This window comes from Molothrus ater, chromosome 4, assembly GCF_012460135.2.
Source record: "Molothrus ater isolate BHLD 08-10-18 breed brown headed cowbird chromosome 4, BPBGC_Mater_1.1, whole genome shotgun sequence".
NCBI lineage: Eukaryota > Metazoa > Chordata > Aves > Passeriformes > Icteridae > Molothrus > Molothrus ater.
In genome coordinates, this window is record NC_050481.2 from 54,225,862 (window position 1) to 54,249,866 (window position 24,005).

The following is a 24,005-nucleotide window of genomic DNA, read 5'->3' on the forward strand; positions in this document are numbered from 1 at the left end:
CCTTGGAATCTGCTTAACACAATGGCATGGTATGACCTGGAGCAAGGAGAGGAGACGTTACAGAGAGGAACCATAAAGTACTGATATGCCTGACAATTATTACCCTGACTCGTTTGCAAGAATTGCTTTCCCACAGTTATTATCACTGCTCTTGAATGCTTCAATTCAAGAAGCAAAATAAGGTGCATGTTGTTTAAGAAATGAGTAAAAGTAGACTAAAATGTTTCCTCTTTCGATGGGTGGTCAATGGAAACGTAAGATAACTTGAAAACAATTCTGGATATTTTTCTCATATTTTCCCAAAGAAACAGGGCATGGGAAATGCACATTGGGATTTAAAGAAACGGATTCCAAAAGTATCCAGAATTGTGAGAATAAAATGAAGAAGAATTATTGAAAATATAAAAATTCCACTTTAAAAATGAGATGCTGACAAAATTTTTTCAACTATATGAAGCATAAGAAAATAAAAAGAACATTTGACATAATTCTGCTGTTTGGTACTACACTCCAAAAGAGCAGAACTATACCAAAACTAGATGTTTTTGGAATTTCACTCTGATTCTAGGCATTTTGTCACTGGCTCACAATTACAGAAAGTTAGAATCTCAGTTTGAATGCAATTTGCAAACACATAGTTTGCCAGTTTTACTGTTAGCTAAAATAGTAAATGAAAACAATTTTCACTTCTAAAATGTATGTATTTACTTGATTGCTGAATTTAACCTACTGAATTCCAAGCTCTGCAAAAAACAACTATTCAGAAGTAATTGTGTTCTAGCAGCACTGAGTAGCTTTGTTGCACTAAGGGTCTTCTCAGCATTTTCATTACACATTTAATTTAAAATTCAGCCACTTAAATGGGCTTTAAATGACACTTGGTTTACACTCAGCCATCTAATTTTTTTTTTTTGAACATTAGTGATTGGACTTCAGATATTGTCCCATACTCAGTAATATCTAAGCTGTTGAAAACCAGCAGAAGGACTGAGTGCATCTTTGAAATGTTCTTCTTCTGACTCTGAAATTATGCCTTCTGTCAGCCCATGATTCAGAGCAGTCTCACAAGCATTTACTAAAACATCACTAAGGTAAAATTTGAGCACAAGCAGCTCCCTGTCAAGTATTGCACTACCCATGGACTTGCTAGGCATTGTAGTGACTACGCTCCTTATGGATTTTATTTGGGATTTGGATTGCTACATACAATTGCCAGAAATATTCACATTATTTCCAAGTAGGGTGGTTCAGAGCACAAAGGGGTGGTGAAAGCCCCTTTGGCTCCAGTAAACGTTGCCAGATTCCCTGTGCTAGCCACAATCTACTCTGCAGGCTCCCTCTGTTGTAGGTCTAAAGTCATTCTCCACTGCTACCCTGAAAACTCCTTTTGTGGCTCAGGCAAATGCAGCCACAGCTGCACACAGATCTCCTGGCATCAGCCCAGGCTGGCACGGCTCCCTCCTCTCCTACTTGTCCTCCTTCCTGCACCAGTCCATAGCTGTGGGATTACATGGTGGACAGGACTGCAGAGGACCATCTGGAGAGAGGAATGGTCACACAATCACATCCTCAGTCAGCCAAGACCTTTGGTAGCAACCCAATGTCTCCATACACAGTTCTTAGCATTCAGCAGGCAGAGAGAGCAGCAATTACCTCTGTGGTCTTTAGCCTGAGATAACAAAAGGTTATAGCTTCTGTCCCCACTGTTAGAGGAGACAGAGAGGGCTCCAAATGGGCTTAGGTACACTCTTATGTCAGAGTAGGACTCCAAGAGCTTCTGAAGGATGTCCCAGCATTTCATTTTCCTTCACACACATAGGATAGATTTTGTCTATTCTAGGAAAGCTACTGTTTTCCATTTTGACCACTGCAGACAGGCCAATGAAAACACTAGGATTCCCTTTTTTTTTCTTCCCTTTTTTTTTTACTTCCAACCCCCCCCCCCCTTTTTTTTTCTTTTAAATTTCAAGGACTTCTTCGGTATTATGATGTAATTTCTGCTGAATCAGTAGGTCAGAAAGGCTGTTCTAGAAGTGCATTATTTATTGGGTTTTTTTAAGTTTTAATTGATTGCCATTTTCATCTCTCTCTTCATGGGACTACATCAGGATTTCTTTTGTTTGCTACTGATAACATTGGAGGAAGGTACCACATAGTAGATCCTCTGTGAGCAAATCTGTCATTAGCTTTGCAACTGAGCATAGGTTTTCTAGGGACTCTGTCAAGCTTGTTTGACTCCCTTCCTTGATGGTTGATGTATCACTGGCTTCAGAAACCTAACAAAATGTTCACTCTGTCCTCAGTGCAAGGTCCAAGGTGGTTTTGATGAGCCTGGCTGTCCTGTGCTGTATCTCTGCTAATATGCATGGATCCAATACTATAAGGCTGTGTTGTTCGTGCCTGTTTTGTCAACACAAGCTACTGCTGGTGCCCTTCTTCCACCTCTTTCATCATCAGCCATTGCCATGGTGTTTTCATAAACTTCCATAGTTTTTAGCTGCTTGTCTTTGGCACCCTCCTGTTCAGCATTGACTTTGCAACACTTGCAGAAGCCACAGCAGTGTTTCCCACAAAAAGCAAGGGAAGCCATAAGCATATTGTCCCAGGGCTCTAGGGAGTGCATCCACACAGGTAGGAAATCCCAGTTTTGGAGCTTCTCAGGCAGTGAATGAGGTCGCCTTTTCTGCATAACATTAATTACAACCACAGCAATAAAAAGAAGAAACAGGGGAAGGCAAACACCCAAAAGGACTCCCCAGCCTGCCAGTGACAGAGCAAATACAAACAAAGGTAACAGAAAGAAACAGAGGAGAAGATAAAATATAGCAAACCATCTGTACTGGGCTGTTATATTTCCCAAGGTCTTGCTCATGCGGATTGGCAGGCGGGTATAAGGTATCGGATAAAACAGAATTATCCCAGAGACGTTGAAGAAAAAGTGGCACAAGGCAATCTGAAAGCAAAAACAAACCACCATTAACTACTCCTACCCACATCATAATTACTCCCAGCTCTCAGGAAACAGTACTGTTGTCAAGGTGTGGGAACCATTGGGTTCTACATCCAGAAATTTTCAATGAAAACATGGGAAACGTAAATTTGATATTGCACACTGGCTACAGAGAAATTTTTAATGGTACAAACTTGGATTTTACAAAAAATTAGCTATAAGTTTATAGGGCACTGAGGAGATTCCTGGAAGGGGACTTTGTCTTTGGATCTTTACAATCCTTTGATTCACATACTTCAAAAAATTTTTAAACAAAAATTAGCATTAAAAGCCAGAGACTTGCTAAAGCTTACAGGAGTCACTTAGACAGAATAAGCATATATTGAACAAAACAGTACATTCTCTGCTCACCTTATCCTATTTTAATTTTGTAACTGTTATCAGACTAAAGTAAATATGAAAGTACAGGTGTTTATTTATAAAGGACATTATAAAACCAGTATGTTATCATGAAATCTGAGCTTTATCAAGATAGCATCTTCTCATGATTACATCTGTTGCCTGAGGACAATAAAATGACTTCTGCAATTTTCTTGATTTATTTTAGCTAGTAAAGACATTCATCCTATTCACCAAGGAAACGTCATTATCTTTTCACTCTTAATTGTAAAGCATTCATTCAAATGTTATTTGCTGCCAGGTTCTTTACTGGGTGGAAAATGGGAGTCAAAGCCAGGCTTCCTACTTTTTAAATAGTTTGAGGCAAAAAGGAATTCAATGAAACCCAGTCAAAATATGTTTACAAGGAGAAAAATAGATGCCATGATGCTCACTGCAATGTTGGGTAGATAGAGAGCTTGCCAGCTTAAGGATTGTGCAACCTTCACTTAGGTTACAGGAGTCCTGTACAATCAATTCACTGACTTTGGACCCTGAGAAGAGAGCTTACAGAAATCAATAACCCTCAGAGGTTCTCAGCATGTGGGCACTGAACTCCAAGCAGAAAAAAGACCCCACGCTCAGGGGTCAAGTGACCTCCCCTGTCCCAGTTCTGAATCAATTCATGCAGATCAAGAGAATTTATAAAAGCAAGATTAGCTATATATTGATATTCTGGGAATTTTTAATGCAACCTCTTTGGTCTAGCAGTTGAAGTAAATGCATTGTTATTAATAGCACAGACAAAATCAGGCACAACATGAACAGCACATTTGCATCACTTTTGTCAGGTTTTTCTTCAGAAAACTTACAACTTCTAAATGAAGTCAAGAAAGCATGGTTTTATACTGACCTGTAATGAATATTTTAATGTACTCCCAGGACTTGCCAAAGCTGCAAGTATAGCTGTTGTGGTTGTGCCAATGTTGGCTCCCAAGGTGAGGGGGTAAGAGCGCTCAATGCTTATGACACCAATGCCTACGAGAAAAGAAACATGACTGGGTTGGCTTCAGGATGATGGAGAAGATGAAACATGGGGATAAAGAGCACAGTATTTACAACTTACCAACAAGGGGTGTAATAGCAGATGTGAAAACAGAACTGCTTTGGACAACGAAGGTCATACCAGCCCCTGCGAGCATAGCCAGGTATCCAGCGAGCCAAGTAAAAGGAAATGGAAAATCTGAAAAATAGAGGGACAACATTGCTGTTAGCATAACAGAGTGATCCATGTAGCAATAACACAGCAGGGAATACTGTTAAAATGTAGATGTATTGTTTGCATGTTGGGTCTCAAATGACGATTTGGGGCCAGTTCTACTACTTTGATTTATCCTGTTTGCTGTGTGCCTTCTACACCACTGGATACACTTTGAGATGGATACCAGACTAGGTAGACATTTGTCCTGACCCAGGGCGGCATGTGTGTTGTGATACAATTAGGTACCAGAAATGTTTCCTCAGAGGTCAACACAAAACCTTCTGGGTGTTTTGAGAGCCTTGGTTTCAGCAACCAGGCACTCAGATCAGATCTTCAGAAAGCTCCTGAGAGAACCAAGTTGTTTGCTCTAACTAGTTCCAAGTGGATTATCCCCTAAAAATGTACTTGTTAACTCTTGCAGAGAACAGCTAACTACACTGATAGAGAAACAAGGCACAAATGTCCCCTGTAGTCTACAGATTTATGGAGAGAGCTGAGAAGTGAGGACTTAATCAGCTGGGAAGACACAGAGGAATACAGAGAAGATCCCAAATTAAATAAGCAGTAGCTGTTTTCTTTCTACCCCTTGTTTTTAATTTGGGCAGTGTTCTTTGCCCAGGAGAAGACAGCATGGGACCACTTTGTTGCCCTTCTGTATTTCTGTGTACCCTCACTTCAACCACAGCCTGAGATCTGTGCCAGGACTGCTTTTCTCTGCTACACTTCCTAATCTCTCCATTAAAGAGAGTATGAAGGAAAAGCAGCCTGGTGAAAAAAACCCAGAACATTTGCACTCAATGGATCCAGGCTGAAAAAAACCAGCTGGACAACACAGGGAAAGACAGAAAAACACCACCATTCAAGGCTGCCTTATCCTGCTGAAGAGAGGGTTAGGCAGCAGCACAGGATAAGATCATGAATCTTTTTTCAACTTTAGAAGGAATATGCAGGCCCTGTGCCAGAGCAGGCAATCACAATCTCAGCACTTTGGTGCTATCTTTTGAGGATGGGAGATCTACATTTCTAACAGCTAATGATTATACATCTAGAAACAGAGCCTGGACTTTGGTCTCTAATGCTGTTAATCTGCTGCATTTCTCAATCAAGCTGTTCACTAAAAGATTTTTAAATTAAAGAAAAAAAAAACTTGGAAGAAAAAATGTTGGGCAGTGTGCATGATTTTCATTCAATAGTATTTTCTTTTAAATATTCTATAATGTCTTTCAGAACAGGAGACATCAATAAACATGCTCAGTGTCCTTGTCATTCCTAAAAACAATCCTCAGGAAAAGCAGATAGTTACCCGTGTTGATTGTCTTCTTGATAACGCTGGCCACTTGTCCTTTAAGCACAGAGTTTAATAGCTTAACGATCATTATCAAACAGGAGCAGAGAACAAGCAGGGACAAAGCCAGAAGGATGAGCCCGATACCAAGATCAGGCAGGTCTGAGTTGACAAAGATGTGTTGGCCTGAAAAAGAAAAGGAAAATGAATTAGCCTACCCACATTTTTGCCTGTGATCCTAAGCCCACCGCTGGTTTTCGTTCGCTTCCCTAGGAAAATTGAACCAAAGCAAACACAGCTTGAGGGGTTGATGCAAAGATGGAAAATGCCGCCTTCCCTCCTCCACAAAAGCCATGTCTGAGTGAGGCAGGAGAGGTGCTTCTACTGCCATGCTTACAAAATGCACAGTGGGCACCCCTATGGGGCAGGCAGGAGCCAGGTGACCATGTGTAAGGGAGAGGAACAGACACAAGGGCAGGAGAAACTTTTGGGGTGCTCCAAGCTGCACAGTGGGTCAGCTTTTCCCAGAGGTGTCTGCATGCCTGAGCAGGGCAGTTCAAAGTCCTGCAGGGCATGCATAGGGATGGGATATCCTAGCAACCATGACAGCAAAGTAACCGTAGCTCCAAGCCATCTGAACATCGAGGGTGACATGATACTGAAACCTCAATGACTGGTATCAGGCAGCATGGAAAGAGATCCACCTGCAGCCAGATACCATGATGCTGCTGTAACTCCAGCTGTGCAGCCACAGCAGAGCACAGGCTCCTCAGGCAGCACCTGCAGCAGTGCCATGTGTCCCCACACTGGCGAGGGCTCCTGGATCCACCTCAGAAGGGGGCTGTTAGCACCATTAGAAAGATATATACTTCTGTAAATATATTGCAGAGGAGGAGTTCTACTACTTACATTTACTGATATAGTCTGTTTCAGTTATATTCTTGAGGGTCCATGTCACATTTCCTGCAGTCCAGCAGAAGTCAGGAGATGTGCAGTTTTCGGAAGGTGGAATTGTGACATTCTGCAGTGTCTAAAGATTGCCAGACAAAGCAGAGAGTTCAGTCACCTATAATCCTTTATAAGAGCTCATGTAGAATTTTCAAATTTTACTACAACCAAGATTCATCAGCTAAAAAGTCAGAATTGTAAGCTGGCACCACATTAATGGCATGGTAACATTTTGCATTCTTAAAACAAATTATTATGCTGTTACCCATGTCAATCAGTACAACGTGTAAAGATTAAAATATTCCCAACATCTTCTACATTTTAATAACCACAGCACCAATCCACTAATAGCTGAGGAACTTAACTACTGATGACAGTTTTTGAGGAGTGAGGTTCATGTTTGGCTGCAGTTGTGGGACAGTGACATTCCTTTTCCAGCCACTGCCACAGCTTTCTTGATGAAAGAAAGATCTCTTTCCTGACATCTCAATGCAGTTCATGGTCTGATGAGTATTACAGTACTACAGGACTGTGAGTCAGTATGCTACAACACGAGTACAGCCTCTCTTGCTGGATGAGCACAAAGTGCTCCAGCTGATTTTCTGTGCCTCAATTTCCATGTCAGTAGAAACAGAAGTGCTGCTACTACTTTAATTGTCATGTCCAAGGGCTAAGAGCTCATTACAAGCACTATGATTACCATTACCAAATTACTGAATTTCTATGTACACCACAATAAAAGCTTCCTTATAAGCCCTCTTAGGCCAGACATGCTGCATTCTGACACCAGGTCTGTAAGTCATTATGCAGACTAAGGAACAGCTTGCTGACTGAGCTGTGCTTCCACACAAGAGCAGCTGACAGCCAAACGGACTCTGAACCATGCTCCTGAACACAAGGCATCTTTCCAAAATGCCTGAGTGATTTTCTTTTGCAGAAATGGGGGAAGAGAAATCATATTTCTTTGCTGGGTACTGCCTACAAACACCTGGATTTGTACCTCTCTCCAGATGATGCAGGTGGGCAAAACTGGGAGTGGATCTGGTGCCCCCACATCTCCAGGGAGCACCTGGGCTCCAGGCACCCCATACCTGGTAAACCTTTACAAACACAACACAGTCTTGTTTCTCACCTTGAATTTTTTTTTTCAAGCATCTTAGTTTCAAAGCAGCATCACTAGATCAAAATGTTTGTTTTGCTTTAAACATATGGGGTCTGCATGTATTTATCCTGGCCATGAGTATGTTTAACAATTTTTGCTAGAAATTAGTTTAACCCAGTAGGAATATGTAGCCATGATATTTTCTGAAAAATCCTTTCCTTAGGATTTTTCCTCCTGAGAAGCTGAGAGGCCTCAGGAACAAAATGTAAACAATGGTTATCTGCTGGATCTGTGATTGGTCTCATGAGGTTGTTCCTAATTAATGGCCAATCACAGTCCAGGTGGCTCGGACTCTGTCCTAGCCACATGCCTTTGTTATTCATTCCTTTTATTTCTATTCTTAGCTAGCCTTCTGATGAAATCCTCTCTTCTATTCTTTTAGTAAGTTTTAATATAATATATATCATAATATAATAAATCAAGCCTTCTGAAACATGGAGTCAGATCCTTGTCTCTTCCCTCATCCTCGGAGCCCTGCAAACACGGTCACGGGAATGCAATAATTTAAATTATTTTCCCTTTTCCCCACCAAGGTCAAGTCAAAATTCTGGGGGTTTGACATGTTTTTGTCATCTGACTGTAAGCTTGAGCAGCGGGTACCCAGCCAAAATACAGGCAACACAGAAAAAAGCGTGACTAGAAATAAACATTTCCCTTGGCCTGCTCTTTCCATGTAGTTTCTTGTCTTGTGCAGGGCTCAGGGCTGTGCAGCTGAGCTCAGGCTGGGCCTGCCGGGGCAGCGAGGGGCACCAGGGCTGGGCTCCGCAGCCCCAGACACAGCCGGGGCTGTAACGCGAGCAGGGACCGGGTGAGCACGGCTCTGCCCCGGCTCCATCTCCGCAGGTAGCGTTTCACTGCCCAGCCACAGCGTCATTCAATAGCAGCTGGGCACGGAATTTCAACCTCCACAACCTGTGGAGGCTGAAATACTTCAGGACTCCTTGAGTATCTTCTGCCTCAGGACTTCAGGAATTACTTTTCTATATGTGCCAGCAGGTAGAATAGTCTAATTAGAGAATCAAAGGATATTTAATGCTGTAATTGTTGGTTAGCTGAACGATGCAAACCAAACACTCAGCTCCATAGTTTGCCAAAATACTCATTGGTGTTGGTCTGGGCAAGAGATTCCTCCAAGCTGTAGGGCTGCTTGGGTGGAGAGGAGCAGGACACAGCCCCACGGAGGCTTTGTCCAAGGGCAGTTTTCCAAGAAGGCTGCGAGCAGCCAGCGGCCACCAGATCACCCCAACACACGTCAAACTGAAGCTGATTAGATCAGCAGATGAATGGTGGTTGAAACGATCTTTTCTCTGGCCTACGGTGCAGACTTTTTCCACTTTCAGGGAGTTGGTAGGACTCCCTGATCAGAGTTTAAAGGCATTTGGGTTTGAAAGGAGTAAAAGGCTTGGCACCAATCCACCAGTTCTGATAGGCAAGGTCCTGCACAGTACTGAAAGCAGCCAGGTCAAGGTCACCACTGGTGACCATGCTTGGTTTAAGTGGAGCATTAAAAAAAACTGCATTAAATTTTTTTCATTCTTTTTTCTGCTGATAAAAACCCCACCCTCATTAAAAAATCTAATTTCACAATCCTGTGATAAGGAGCATCAGCTACAGATCAGTAATATATTTCCTGAGGTACCTGACAATTAATTTAACATGATACTCACCACATTGGTTTCAGTGACACACCAGATCTTTACCAGGCTTTTGTTTTTTGCTGATTCATCATTAGTGGCAATTGCATTTATTACTGATTTATCAAGCTTAAAAGGAAGAATAAAAAGATTTTTAAAAATGCTTTATTTCCAGCTTATATCACATACTTCTGTTCAGCTCTACTCAAATAAGCCCCCTTGAAAGCTCAACCATGTAAAATCTGCTTGACTCCAGTGCTGGAACTCCTGCCTAACAGGTAGGAGGGGGGTTAGTCCCAGAAAAAAAAAGTACAACTGTACATGAACAAATGCTTTGTCTCATTCTCCCCACATCATCCACTACCTCATCTCATCCTTTCTGTTTAATCAGCTGCTCTGACACAACTCCCTGACTGTATTTACTGTCACTTCAAAACCTGTGTGCACCCCCTGGCCTCTAGATGCACATGATTTTGTCCCATAATTTCAGTGTCCTCATCAGGTCCAATGCTGTTCCTCTGGCTGTGTCTCAGCTAGTGCTACCTGCAAATGCCCAGGCAAGAGGCTGCCTTCCCATCCATCCCACATGGCTGAATTTGTCATCATCTGCCTTCCCAGTCCTCCTCCCCCCTGTCTGCCACTGATGCTGTGAAATGTGGGCGAAATAGAAACTGGAAACGTAGAACTGGGGCTTTATGAGATATGAATTAAGAGAAGAATTCATCTGTTAATGAACTTTGCCCCCAGGAACACAGAGGTAGGAGTGGGAAGCCTTCTCACAGTCAGAGCATTTTGATTAGTTGGGACTGAATCAGGTAGGCAGCTTCTTGAAGTGAGAAAGAGCTTACCTCAATGATGAGCTTTGTAAAGGGGTCTGTGATAACTTTTAGTAGCTCTGGAGCATCCTCACCACTTTCAAGGTGAAAGGAGTCAACTATAACATTGGTGAGATGGTAGAGATAGCCAGTAATTACTTCAATGGGTAACAGTGCAAACACAGCCAGCCAGTTAAAGAAATCATGGATTGTTGCCCCAGCAAAGGCCCTGCAAGAAGAAATTAAAAAACAGAGCTGCTTTTAATTAAACAAAATGTGTATAACATCAATTAGATATGAAATCATAAAAGATGATGAAGGGCATTTCAAGATGGGAATAATTTAATTTCTGGGGTCAAATGCAATATCTACTTTGTTATGGAGTGCTAGGTTGGCTCCACACTGTTGGCCAATTAAAGAGCCAGACAGGTGAGTAAAACAAGAAAAACTAGAAAAGACAGAAGTAATCCATAGCATGAGGCTGCCAAGAGTACTTTTTTGAAGAAAGAAGTGGCTGTACAGCCTGTGTTTGTTTTGCCTCTCACCTGTTTTTAGTACATTTTTAATCCTCAGCCAGGCGTTGCCTCCAGGACCAGTTCTCCCTGACTCCTGGGGCAAGAGGGCTTTGCAGCTCTCCCACATGTTTCTGCAATCTGTGGTGTACAGGTCCCTTCAATCTTCTCCTCCAAAGCTTAAGGAGCCACAGCTCGTCCCTCAGAGGCTTTGGCCAAGAGTATTTCAATATGCCCAGTGCATAAATGACAAGGTACCAAAGTCTCCTGTCACTCCCAAGTTTACTGCCCATCTCCAGTAAGCCTCCAAGTGCTCCATGAGCTCTCTCAGTGGCAATGTCAAGTGTCAGTCCAAAAGATGTCACTGTATATATCTGACAGCCAGAACATTTCATTTCTCTACAGTTACCAGCTCTGGTTTTCTGCAGACTTCAACACTGAAATCTCTTTTAAGGAAACCAGACCAAACTTATGTAATGCTAACTTCTTGTACAGCCCTCCCACAGCTGGCACATAATAAAAGGTGGGGGGTATAGTGAGAGCACTTGAAAATTTATTCCTGTGTAAGATCATTAAAAAAGGTGAATTCTTAAAAACCCACAAAATTTTTAAAGGGACATGATACAGTTTTTTTTTCCAAGCATATAAGGCCATACATGTAGGCAGCTTTATACCTTTGCCATGGCCATGCTTGTGACTTTCCTATCTAGAAAGGTTGAATGGCTGTAGTAGCGATAGGGAATATAGAAGAAGACCTACAAAAATGAAAGAAACAATTTTCCAGATCTAGAGTTTAAATACAATACCTTCTAAATTCATTCCTGTCCCCAGCTTGCATAAGTGCCACAATTGTGTTTGTAACTGAGGTGCCAATGTTTGCTCCCATGATGATAGGAATAGCTGCTCTAACAGTCAGCACTGGAAAACAGAAAAGGAAACAATGAACGAAAAAATCATATTATTAGCAAGCTCTATGCTTCAATGAAAATTTCTATTGCTATCAGTGAATTCCTGACCACCCTTGATGTCAGTGTGATGAGCTGCTCTAATCCAAACAGGTTTGCTTTAATCAAGCCCCCTGGGAATGTGGCACTCCCATAGTCCCATGATCCCCACAGACCAACTATGGCCCATGGTTATCCCTTTTCATCACATGTTAAAGGGCCAGATGAAAATAAAGTCTCTTCTTTCCCAGGCATTTTCCTACTTACTACAGAATTTTGAAATGATACCACAGAAAAAAATGAAGTTCAGTAACTTTCCAACATGAGAAAATGATGCAGATAATTCCAAAATTAAGTCATTTGGTGCCAAGGCTTCCAATGATTTTCCTTGCAGTTGTGGTTTTATTATTACTACTACTACTACTACTACTACTACTACTATTGCTACTACTGATATTAATACCATTATGATTCCTTTTTAAAATTTTATTTTATATCAGGGAAACAGCTGTGAAAAACTTTTCCAATGGTCTCTATTCTTTTACCCAAAGCTTCTACAATTTGAACACAAGTGGGAATGTTTGCACCTGAGACAAGTTTTATGAGTGATCTCTAGGAAGATTCTGTGAGCAGACTCACATGTGGAGGACACCATGCTGACTATGATGGATGAAGAGGTGCTGGAACTCTGGACCATCACAGTCACCAGAACTCCGATCACCAGTCCCGCAACAGGATTCGAGAGCACTGAATCATCTTTAAATATGTCCCCTGCTGCTTTACCTGTAAAAAAACCATATTCTCAGAGTGGGGGAAGTACAAGGTAAAGTCCACAGAAATTATCAGTGTTTAATTCAAGATCATTCAGCCATTTAATTGATACATATATAACCATGTTTGCTATCCCAAAAAAAGTACAATGTAGCCCAGGGATCCAGATTCATGTCCTGGACTCTCAGCTTCTGAGATTTTAGCGGATACTTTATATTCTCTCATTTCAGTGACTATAAGCCCTGCTGAACTCTGCAGAGAATTTCCACATATAATGCCATAGCCATCAGCAGAAAGACTGTAGGACAAAAAAAACACCCATACCTTGATTTAAATGTTATTACTTGGTATTTTTGGACACTGAATTAAGGGTAATGCTTTTAATAATACTGACTAATTCAGTCCCTGTACCTTTCTGTGTTTGCAAAATACTTCAACAGAGGTACACATATTTCTCTGATAACCACTCCTGAGTCCATCACCTGAATTCAACACTTTGAGGTAAATGTAAAAAATACATTTCAATAGTTTTCATCTTTGAAGGATTTGAGGGACATTTCAGTGTTAGATGCTTTGGTCAAGAGCACAATTTTGTAATTCACCTTGTTGAAATGTCTTTTACATGGGACAGATTTATGTCCAGATGTATTTTTTTAAACTGTCACTAAAGTAACTGGGAGCTACTGGGAAATTGAGGCCAATAACCCCTACATCAGCTCTGTGGAATTTGAGACAGAAAGACCCTTTCAAACATCTGAAGGTCAGTGTTTAATCAGAGCTGCTTCCTTCTGAATCTATGTCTCATCATATATGAAGAATGTTCTTGAAGAGTGGTAGTTGTAACTAGTGTCTCAGACAAAACTTACTGCCTTGTTAATTTATTCTTGATATTTTAAATATTTTCATACCTCCTACCAGTTGAAAAGCAGAGCTCAGTACATCCAGAGAACACACAAACATGTAGAGTAATCCAAGTAGCATAATGAACTTCCCTATCCCATAGAGTACACGAATGACTTTTCCTTTTGTATCCAGATCTGCAAAACAAATACATTATGTATAAAAGAATCATTTGAATTTTTCTCTGGAATACTCTAGTGCACAAGCAGAGACAGTGGAGACAAAGACAGTGACGTGACTCCAGTGTGTGATTAAACCCAAAAGAATGTTCTTAATCACATTTTAACTGCAGAAGCAGGTATTTTGTTTGCCTACTTTTACCACAAAAAAACCTTTTTGGTATGTGACAAAAGCCTTATGAAATCTGACATTGACCCTTGGTTTTATAGTCATCCTACTGAGTAAAAAAAAGACCAACAGCTGCCTGGATATAAAACTGTATTAGTGCTGGACTGTTTTACATATATCTTCTCATGTTTTAAGGAGGCTAAGAAGCATGATTTTGGGATTTTTCTTAGCTGACTGAATATTATAAACCCATTAACTCTTGAATAACATGAGACAAGTGATGGGAAAACAATGTAGGTAACTTATTTACAGAGAAATGGCTACCTGACCACTTGATCCCAGTGTCCTGCAGTTCTGGCAGAGCCCACGGGTCTTCTTCTTCTGGCCTTGTCTCATCTATCAAAGCTACTGTGGAAAATGCAGGTTGAATTTCCCCTTTATTTCCAAGTGAAGCCACGTTGCCTGACGAAACAGAACATTTAAAAAATTGTTTAATTACTTTCCATCTTCTCCAAGGATCCCCAAATCCTATCTATTTTTTTATAACTCAGAGTGAGCAGATTACCTTTGTGATTTTCTCCTTCTTTCCCAGCCATGTTCTGGTTTTGTTTGGAAGAGTCCCCAATATAGTTATTGGTTTCAGGCTTTTCTACCTCCGGCCAGGGAGCCATGATCTGTGACTAACAAAGTAGTGTTGAGTGAAATGCAAGTGCAGTCAAAATATTCACCTTATAAGAGTGCATGTGAGAAATATGATAAGGATAAAGAGCACAGGAGATGAAAATTAAATAGAAGCAATTTTCCCTTGAACACAAATTTTTACTAAACTTTATGAGTTATTCTTCTATTTGGGAAATTTATTTCTCAATATTTTTAATCACAGTTTACTTATTTGTGTACACAATTAAAAAATTATTTCCATCTCACATCTATATTTTCATACACTTTTAACTTTCATTAAAGAAAATATTCCTCTGCTTTCCAAAGGTAGGCATTTCTTCTCTTTAATTAATTGTAACTCCTTTCAACAAGAAGTCAGAGAATTGTTTTATTTTCTTCCACCTTCTGGATTACCAAGCAATTGCCTGGTAATTCAATACACAGACCTTTACCTGGTAATTCAATACACAGAAATGTTTTAGCAAAAAAATTCTTCCCTAAAGCACTGCTTAGTTTGGGTCGTGAATGCTAAACACAATGCCTTGTTGTCTTTACTGGTTCATTGCCATGGAAACATGAAGAGGAGAATCCTGGACAAGGTGGAAGAAGAGCCCAGGGTTTTGAGCTTGCTGAGTGCCCAGAGAAGAGGACAATTAGAGAGCGGGGGCCATTTGCAGGTCTGTATTTGCCTGTAAGCCACAGCTGATGCTGCAAATGAAGCTGAGCTGGAAGCAGCAAGGTCCAGCTCAGCCATCTCACACAGGCTCTCTCTCTGAACCTCTTCCTGACCCCTTTCTGGGCACATTTGACATGCACTCTATTATTAATGAATAATAACTTAAAAAGTAAGACATCACATGTCCAGATCCTGCCAGCATGGGTGCAAACACACATGACAGACCTGGTCTAGGCACAAGAGGAGACCAAGCTTGGAAAAGTCCTCCCTATTTACTTCACCAGTATTAGAAACCAGAGGGAGAGACATGAATGAGGGGGGAAGTGACTGTGGAAACAGGAGCCAATATGTACCACAATGCTTCTGCCTTTACAGACTTGGTGACATCAGCCAGCACATCCAAAAACTCCATGGAAAGGATGGGAGAAGTGAACCCTGTCCAGGAAAGCCCCACCTTCAGGTCTGTCTCTTCCACCCTCTGTGCCCCACAAGTCAGTCAGTGCTGCAGCCAGAGCTGCCCCATGGGCAGCACATCTGGCACCCACATGGCTGAAACACTGGTCAGTAAATTTGCCACCAATGCTCCTCATACACAGAGCCCCTGTGCCCCCTGCGCCTCCAAAAGTCAGAGCTGGTTTCATGCTCCCATAAACAAGGTTCACCAGCAGTTAGCAGTCACTCTCAGGGAGTATAATTAGTCATTCATTTAATCATAGTCCTTTATGTAGCTGATGGCGAAAATGTTTTGTGCCTGCCCACATCAGTAAGCCACACATCCTCCTCCTTTAGCTGGGAAGGAAAAGTCACAGACAAAATCACTTGTGTCTTACTGTTACACAGGTGGGTATTGTTTTCTGGCACTCCACAAAGAAAAGAGTATCTCTTCTTCCACATTACCAGGAAAAGTTATTCTGCAATTCCATTAGCAAAAACTACACGTTTCACATTCTTTATCTGTGGTGTAAGACCCAGAGCAGCTCCCAAGATACACAAAGATCTTCAAACAGATGAAAGAAAGTCATTCTTGCTTGTTTCAACAAGGATTCCCATTTGCTTGGAGCAAATTCTCGCATTTCCATCCATGCCAAAACAACCTCCAGCCCCACCCAGACAAAAACACCTCCATCTTGTTAAACAAGTTTCATTTATATATGTTCAGCATCTAAAGACCTATTAAAAAAATAACTGCTCTGCACAAGTGATTCTTAAGTGAAATGTAATCATGAAAATATATTGGAAAGTCAGATGTGAAGCTGCAACTTATTCCAGCCATGGAGACACAGAATATGCTGGACACCACCATCCCCAGAGATGCCATCAGTACTACAGCTCTTCTGTTACACTTAGTATGGAAATGAAGGATTCAGCCTGCATTATTACTGTATGGAAACTGAGCTGATGCATTCAGTGGAGAAACTGGAGCTTGAAAACTTCAGCAGACAAACAGCCTCTGCGTCCCCTAAAAAAAGTCTCTCCAAACAAGAATTCGGCAGAGCATTTTTCCATAATAAGCATCTTCCATGTTCCTGAGGTGCTCAGGAGCCCACAGGTACGTCATGTATTATTATTGTTTTTGCTTTATGTGATTAAACATCATAGAATGAGAGTTAATCACCTCTGTAGAGGAAGTTTTTATAGGTATGTATATAAGTAATTCACATGAGCCCTAGCCAACCTCTGACTTGAGAAGGTAGAATTGAATACTGGAGGCTTTTACAGCATTTGCCTTGAACATTTGGGTTTGCAGAGGCACTACTAGAACAGCCCATGCTGTGTGAGTGGTATTAATGACTGATGCTAGCAGAACTTCTATACCCTTGAAGTCCTCCCACAGTTGTCAGCTTTCCCAGATCCCAGCTCTTGTTAAGAGGAATAGCTGAGAAGATAGTGGGGAGACACCTGATACTCTCTGCTGGAGTCCTAGCCACAGCTACTTACTGTTAATTAACCACTGTGCTACAAAGATAATCTACATTCTATAGTTTTCCCTTTAAAGAATTTTTCCTTGGCCCAAATACAGACATTAACACCTTGAGAAAATACTCAGAGGACAGTCAGTGTGCTGTGGAGGAGCAGAGCAGCGGGGTGGCCGAGTGACCCCATCGCTCCCTGGGTGCTCACACGCGCCTTTGCAGAGGCTGACGTCAGCTGTGGCAGAAAGGACCAGCACTGCTGACGCAAGATCCCAGTGACAATGAAAACCCTAATAGTGGTTTACCTGTGAGCACCAAAGACTACTGCATGCAAAGGAACATATTAGGGAGCAGGCCAATGACAACGCACCCTGCAACAACTTGCTGTGCTCAGCTGGACGCACCGGTCCAGGTCCAAAGGCAGGAGAGCCACAATTGCTGGATGAGGCACTGGAGTGATGAGCTCTGCCCACTCCCATGCCAGCCCAGGTGCCTCAGTGCCACGCATCTGCCTCCTGCCTTGGCTGGCAGGACACCGGGCAGGGTGCCTGCAGCCAGGGTGAAGTCACGGAGCTCACGTCAGGACACGCGTTGGTGCTCGGGATATCCACCTGCCGGGTGCTGAAACGGGAGCTGATTTCCTCCTGAAAGTGGCAGGTCACAATGTGCTATGCATATTGCAAAGGTCTGAAAACCAATGCCTGGGCAAGATGTAATCCAGCCCGTTTCAGTGAACCTCGTGGCAAATCCTCTCACACCGTCGTGTGTGCTTCTTTCGTTGTGAGTATAATCTTTCCTTGCCTTTGGAAAATGCTAACCATGTGTGACATCCTTTCTAACTTCAAAAGAAACTGAACCCTCCCCCTCCTAAGAGGGACATAGATGGGAAAAATCAATGGCATTCAAATTCCGAAAATGTGAGAGAGAAAAACTCAGAGCCAAAGTGAGCTCCTGTGGTTTTTATGTCCATAGTCTCTCACTGCAGCATTTCAAAGAGTTAAAGTCTCTGGGGAATTATCTGAGCAACACTGGGTGTCATGCAGCTGCCCTATATTGCATTCCTCAGTGACTCACAGGCTGTAACAGCTTTGCCTGTGTTGCAGAGCTGCACTCTCGGTGCTTTGCAGTTCTAAATCAGAAACAGCTGTCAATCTGTTTGTTTCGCTGGACTTAACACAGCTAAATGAGCTACCCCCTGTGTGTGCCCAGCCAGCATTGTTCGTGCCTCTCCACCCGTGACAGCTCACCCAAAGGTGAGCCGCATTGTGCCGGACACAAGAACTATGGAGCAGCAACAAGCCTTAAAGAAACCTCACTCCTGGGGAACGGTAACAGTCAAAACAAGATAAAATAAAAAATACTGAAGAAAAGAGCAGTATTTTCAAAACTAACTGATAATAACTACAACAACCAATGTGACCAGACATGCACCTACAGGCTGCTTAAGCAGCTCCATATCAGATTTTGGGTTCAGCCAGGCTTTCCCCATTTTCTCTCCCTCTCATTCCCTCCTGTCTCAGCTTTTCTACTAAAGTACCTCACTTCCTTATCATTCATCACAGCACTAAAGTTTTTATCTTCAAAAGGGATTTATTAGCTAATCTGATATCCAAATATATGACTTAGCAAATATGAATATTTATCACACATACTTCATAGGAATAAATACCAACCTACATATCAGCCTTTCTCGTACAAAGTTTGAAGAAATATTGTCTTTTTCCTCTCAAAATGTACCACTTGCAGCATAGAAGCACATTGTGTAGAGACAGGAAAAGAAAGCTTCTGAGCCAGCACAAATTCATTCAGGAGCTTTACATCAGCTGATAGTTTTGCCCCAGAACCAGTTCCATGGAAGCCACAAAGCCCCAGGTGCAACAGAGGCAGTAACAACTTAAATAAACACCAGCAATGATTCAGCCTTGCTAGGAGCAAGTCTTGTCTTTGCTCTGGCACCAGCTGCTTCCTTGGGGCTTTTTCTTTGAATAAGTCAGCAGGCTTAGCCGGGATGTAAACTTTCAACTCATGCAGTAGTAAAGGCAGAAAGAGATATGCAAAAGCTACAAAAACTGTGCTCAGTTTTAGTCCTATGGATCTGTAAGACTCATTGCTCACAAGCCTGAATCTAACACACAACAAAACTAAAAAAACACACAAAACAAACTAGAAAAGTCAACTAATATCTAGGTATGTGCAGGGAGAGAATAAATCCCAAAGATTAATTTTTGAATTCACAACCAAGCAAAGCACTGGAGACTGCCCCCAGGGAGCCAGAGCCAGGAAATACCACTGAACTACTTGAAATGCCTAGTAGGTATTTAAATAAAACTATTACTTTTTCAGAATAAAATGCCAAGAAAATTAATAACCCCACCAACAAAGAAATAGTACAGATCTACCCCATCCCATAGACAAAATACACAGTAAAGAATAAAGAAAGGAAAAAAAATGATGTTAAAAAGACTTACTGATCTAATGGAAGAGCTGATAATAAAAGTTACTGAGAAACCAGTTGATTTCTGCCTACTGCCACATTAGTTGAGCAAACTACATCAGAGTCTAATGTATTCCTTTTACCTCCGTGTATCAAACCAAATTAGCATAAGAAAATGTTTCCATCAAGAACAGCCTGACAAGGCAGTGGTGAGGCACACAGCCCTTACAGAAGATCTATGCTAACACATGAACTGACCGTATTTCCTTCCAATGTTTCATTAATCATATCCTAGACATTTTCCATTATCCAATACCACTGATCACTATGACTTAAAATCTCACTTCTTTTCAAATAATAGTTAAACAAATATTTTCTTTTGATACAGGCATTTCTTTTTTTGGGGGGGGGGTGTTTTTTTGGCAGCTGCTAACAAAATACTTTCTTTATCATATTTAATAAGAATAAACCTAGCTAATTGCAGAAAAAAGTATAGTTTATTTTCAGAACTATGTTCTTTATCACTTCCTTAAAATACAGATGCAGTAAAAGGAAAACAAGGTAAAAATATTAACAAGAGGATGACATTTCACATCCCACTCCAGTACCCCCATTACCTCTCTTTCACTATTTCTTGAACTGCAAAAGCAGAGCTTTAGATTTGAAGCTAAAAAAGTTCAAAAGAGAAGAAAAGAAAACTCAGTCTTAGTTGCTTTTACTTACCACGACTTAATTCCGAGACAATAGAGTGAACGGATCAACTGGGCAGCCACTGAAACCTGCAATATATATAGACAGGTGTTGAGCAAAGTTTGCTTTCATCACTGCACACTAACATTCCTATTTTACAGTCCAGAGGCACTGCCTACCTGCAACTTAATGATCACAATAAAACTTCTTTTTGCAGGAGTGGGCAGCAACCAACACTGATAAAACTATGGGTTATTTCACACTTATCACATTCTAAAAAATGTCCCATCAGCATTTAAGTACAAGTTACAAATGTGCTCATGTGAGTACTGGAGAACTAATTGTTCCAGCCAGAAAAATTGCTGTCCGCCTGATCATTCAGTAATCTTTTTTCCAATAATAATTTTCCAAAAATATTTTGCAGTCTCAAAAGTCTGTCAAAAGAGTGTGAAGGAGATGTAGTACTGTTATTTGTCTGTTCAGGTGCCTATTAATCTGCCTAAGAACAGAAGCGAAGGAGAATCAGATAAAAACAGTGTAAGTAGGAAACACGTAAGAACTCCTTAGAACAGAGGATGGAGTTTCATTCTTATCAGTGCTCAATGTTTACAATTAAGGCAAGCTCATTAGCATTTTGGCTGTGGCTCTACTTCCAAAGTAGATTTAAAGGTGTAAGGACACCTTTGATAATCACATTCAGAACACTAGAGATGAAGACAAATAGATGATAAAGAGATAGGTTATTCAATAAAACAGTGTGGTACTATAGATTAGACAAAGCAGCCACCAGCATTGCTGTCTGTTCTAGTGCTGATCATCTTCACAGGGAGCTGGATGGGGGGGGCTGCATTAGGCACTGCAGCTTTATTATCTTTGATATTTTTCTGTTTCAGTGGGCAACTTACACTGAGAAAATACGCTGTAAACTAGCCATGTAAGCAGCAGATCTGCTTTGTCTGCTTGTATGCAGTCATATCTCCCAGCAGCTTAGTGACTTAGTAACTCAGTAAAGTAAAACTCTTGCTTTTTGCACCTTTCAGTCCCCTGGAGATGCCCAGCCTTTGGAGCGGTGAGTCACAACTTCCCCTTCTCCTGCGTCGGCGTCAGAAATGTTTAATAAGCTGTGGCCAGGAGAGCTCTGCAGCCCCGTGTGCAGCATCACATCCTGGCAGCAGAGCCACCAAGCACCTCCCCTGCTGCAAGTGGCTCTGCTGGTGTCGACCCCACTGCCCACACTGTGCTGGGCAGGGCTGATGGTGCAGCCCAAGGATGGAAGCACCAGCCCTGCCTCACCCTCCCCACTTGCAGTTTGCACAGAGGTGGCAAGGATGAAAAGGAAACCAATTTCTCTTCTGTGTGAAGTGGAGAACTGTGCAGAAGTGGAAAGAAGTAATGGAAAAAGGACCCAAGGTTGTCCTTGGTGGTTCACAGGCACACTTCTCTTAGCAGAAGTGTACTTTAACATTACATCTAAAAATAGTACATTTTAAGTCATGCCCAACATGCAGGAAATCAGGTGAATCTTTTACTTGGGAATACTTGTATTTCTTTGAGTTACTGCTTATTCTCTTCTGAGTCACTGGTTGTGAAACCCAGCTCTTCTGAGTGGGAAGTTATGAAATGTGCACATTTCAAGTACCCAAGTACCCTGCCATGGCTCACCCAGAATGTGGCGATGTCCTCTGCAGTGTTTTATTCCAACATTGCTAATTCCATTTGCTAAACACAATCCTAAGTGCTGACCAAGTTAACATTTTAGAAAGAGTAAAATTCTATATCAGACCTATTGAACTAAAAAAAAAAATACTTAAGGAAAGAAAAAGCAGTCATTTACACAAAGGCAGACAATCTACAGTCTGTCTTTGGAAGTCCAGGGTGAATCTTCTGCAGAGTCACTCTGAAAGAGCCTTCATAAGAAGTTTGTCACAAGGGATGAAGGTGGGTGTTATTTGTTCCAGAAGCCTTCTCTTCATTCAAAATCAGAGGAGAAGCTGATGTTCTTCCTGGAACACCAGGGCAGTCAGAGTGATAGTTCAGAGTGCTTGTTGGCACACACTCAAAAGATGCTGCTGCTGCTCGGGAAGTGTGAGGCAATGCTCTATCATCTTCCACTTTGGAGCTTGCTTTGAAACAACTGACTTAATTAAAAAATATATATATATTGGATAGGAAACACTTAATAAAGTAAAGAAAGCAAGCAAATTTGAAGGGTCCTGGTTTCCTCAAACAAAGGTGCTGGATCACTCTGCAGCTATTTGGAATAAATCTAGCTTTTAACAGGAAGTGCAAACACAGAAAATGTCTTAAACACAGAATAAGAAAAAAATTCCTAGCATGTGCAAATTCTGTGAGAGGTGAACTCTGTCCAGTCACTGTTATATGTTGCAAGAAGTTATGACACAGAAAAGAAACATGTCCACATAACATCCGTGCTACAAGCTCCTTTACAGATCTCCCCAAAAAAGGGGTACCTGCTGTGCAAGTGTCAACCCCATCCTACCTGTAAGACCCAAGCCCTAGTTCAGCAAACCAAGTGCACATAAGTCACAACTAAAACAAAAATAATTACAAGGAAGTGAAAGAAATGGCCATTTATCCTGCAAAGGTGTGTCAGTGCAGTCCAAGATACATATTCACTAACAGTAATATTAACATGATGAGGGTTGCTCTTTTAGAGACACAGCTTCAAAAGTCAGCAAGCATGAGCATGGCTCTCAGCTAACACCAGGAGAAAATCTCTCCCTCTCCTACATTTTAATTTAATTTTTAATATTCCACAAATCCAAAGAATCCACACCTAAACTATGTACATTCAAAAGAGTGGGAATCTGGAAAACAGCTATATGGCTCTTTACTGAAGAGAACAGGAATTGTTTCCATCATTTGGAAACAGAAGTGTCAATTTTCTCTTGTTCAGAAGCCTTGACCAAATCTAGTTGTCTGCATTTGGGAACAACATGAGTGTAAATCAGCCTTCCCTCTTCCGGATACGTAAAACACGAAGCCCCAATCATAAAAGAGAGAGGCCAGTGCTGATTTCAATAGGAATTATAGCCTGAAGAGTTATTTGGTTAAGGACTTACACCCATTCAGCAGAAAAAGGTTTTCCTTCTTTGTGTAGTTACCTGGAAAAATTTAAGTCCTGGCTTTATCTATTGTCTGAAAAGTATTCTTCCTAAAAACATTTTAGCAGTGAACCTTATTAATGAAAACACCCAGTCAGATGTGGGTTTTGAATATGAACTTCCATAGTGGTACCCAGCTGGGTATTTCTTTGGAAACAATATTTGTAGCAGACTTTGACCCTGACATTATATAGGATGCTTTGATTTTGTAACACTGGGTAAGTGCTACAACTCTGCTGTTCACTAATTAATTTATTTTCCATTAAGAAGTGTAAATTTGTCTTTGAAAGAAATCACTGGCTTTTAGCTAGCCTGCACTCTTCTGCCTATTACTGCCATACATACTCAGAACTTTTTTTCCCCAATATTTCTGCTATAGTTGGGAATAGTAAAGAATAACTCCTAAGTCTACTTTGACAGGAATAAGAAAACCCCTAATTTCACGTATAAAGAAACTGGATACTATCACAGGGTTCTCTATTACAATACTGTGCATTTCATATAACATGAATGATATGCAAAAAAAATAATGGAGTTATGGTAGTTAACATACTTCCAGAACTGAGTAATGAATAAAGTCATAAAGAGACAGCACTCAACAGAACCAATGCCAGGAATGGAAGGGGGAAATAAAATGTGAACCAAAGGAGTCACAAAGA

The 24,005-nt window shown here is 41.3% G+C and overlaps 1 protein-coding gene across 1 annotated transcript; it reads right to left on the reverse strand.

Moving 5' to 3' along the window:
* Window positions 1–2,377: 2,377 nt before the first annotated feature.
* Window positions 2,378–20,308, reverse strand: SLC34A2 (solute carrier family 34 member 2). The gene is made up of 13 exons (XM_036382503.1): window positions 20,255–20,308; window positions 14,414–14,528; window positions 14,173–14,310; window positions 13,569–13,697; window positions 12,529–12,672; window positions 11,752–11,863; window positions 10,467–10,662; window positions 9,652–9,747; window positions 6,784–6,904; window positions 5,893–6,060; window positions 4,455–4,571; window positions 4,242–4,366; window positions 2,378–2,953 (listed from the first exon to the last, which is right to left on the reverse strand). Exons 2-13 carry the CDS (start codon window positions 14,517–14,519, stop codon window positions 2,378–2,380), a joined length of 2,028 nt encoding a protein of 675 aa, XP_036238396.1. The 5' UTR covers window positions 14,520–14,528; window positions 20,255–20,308.
* Between the last annotated feature and the right edge of the window lie 3,697 nt (window positions 20,309–24,005).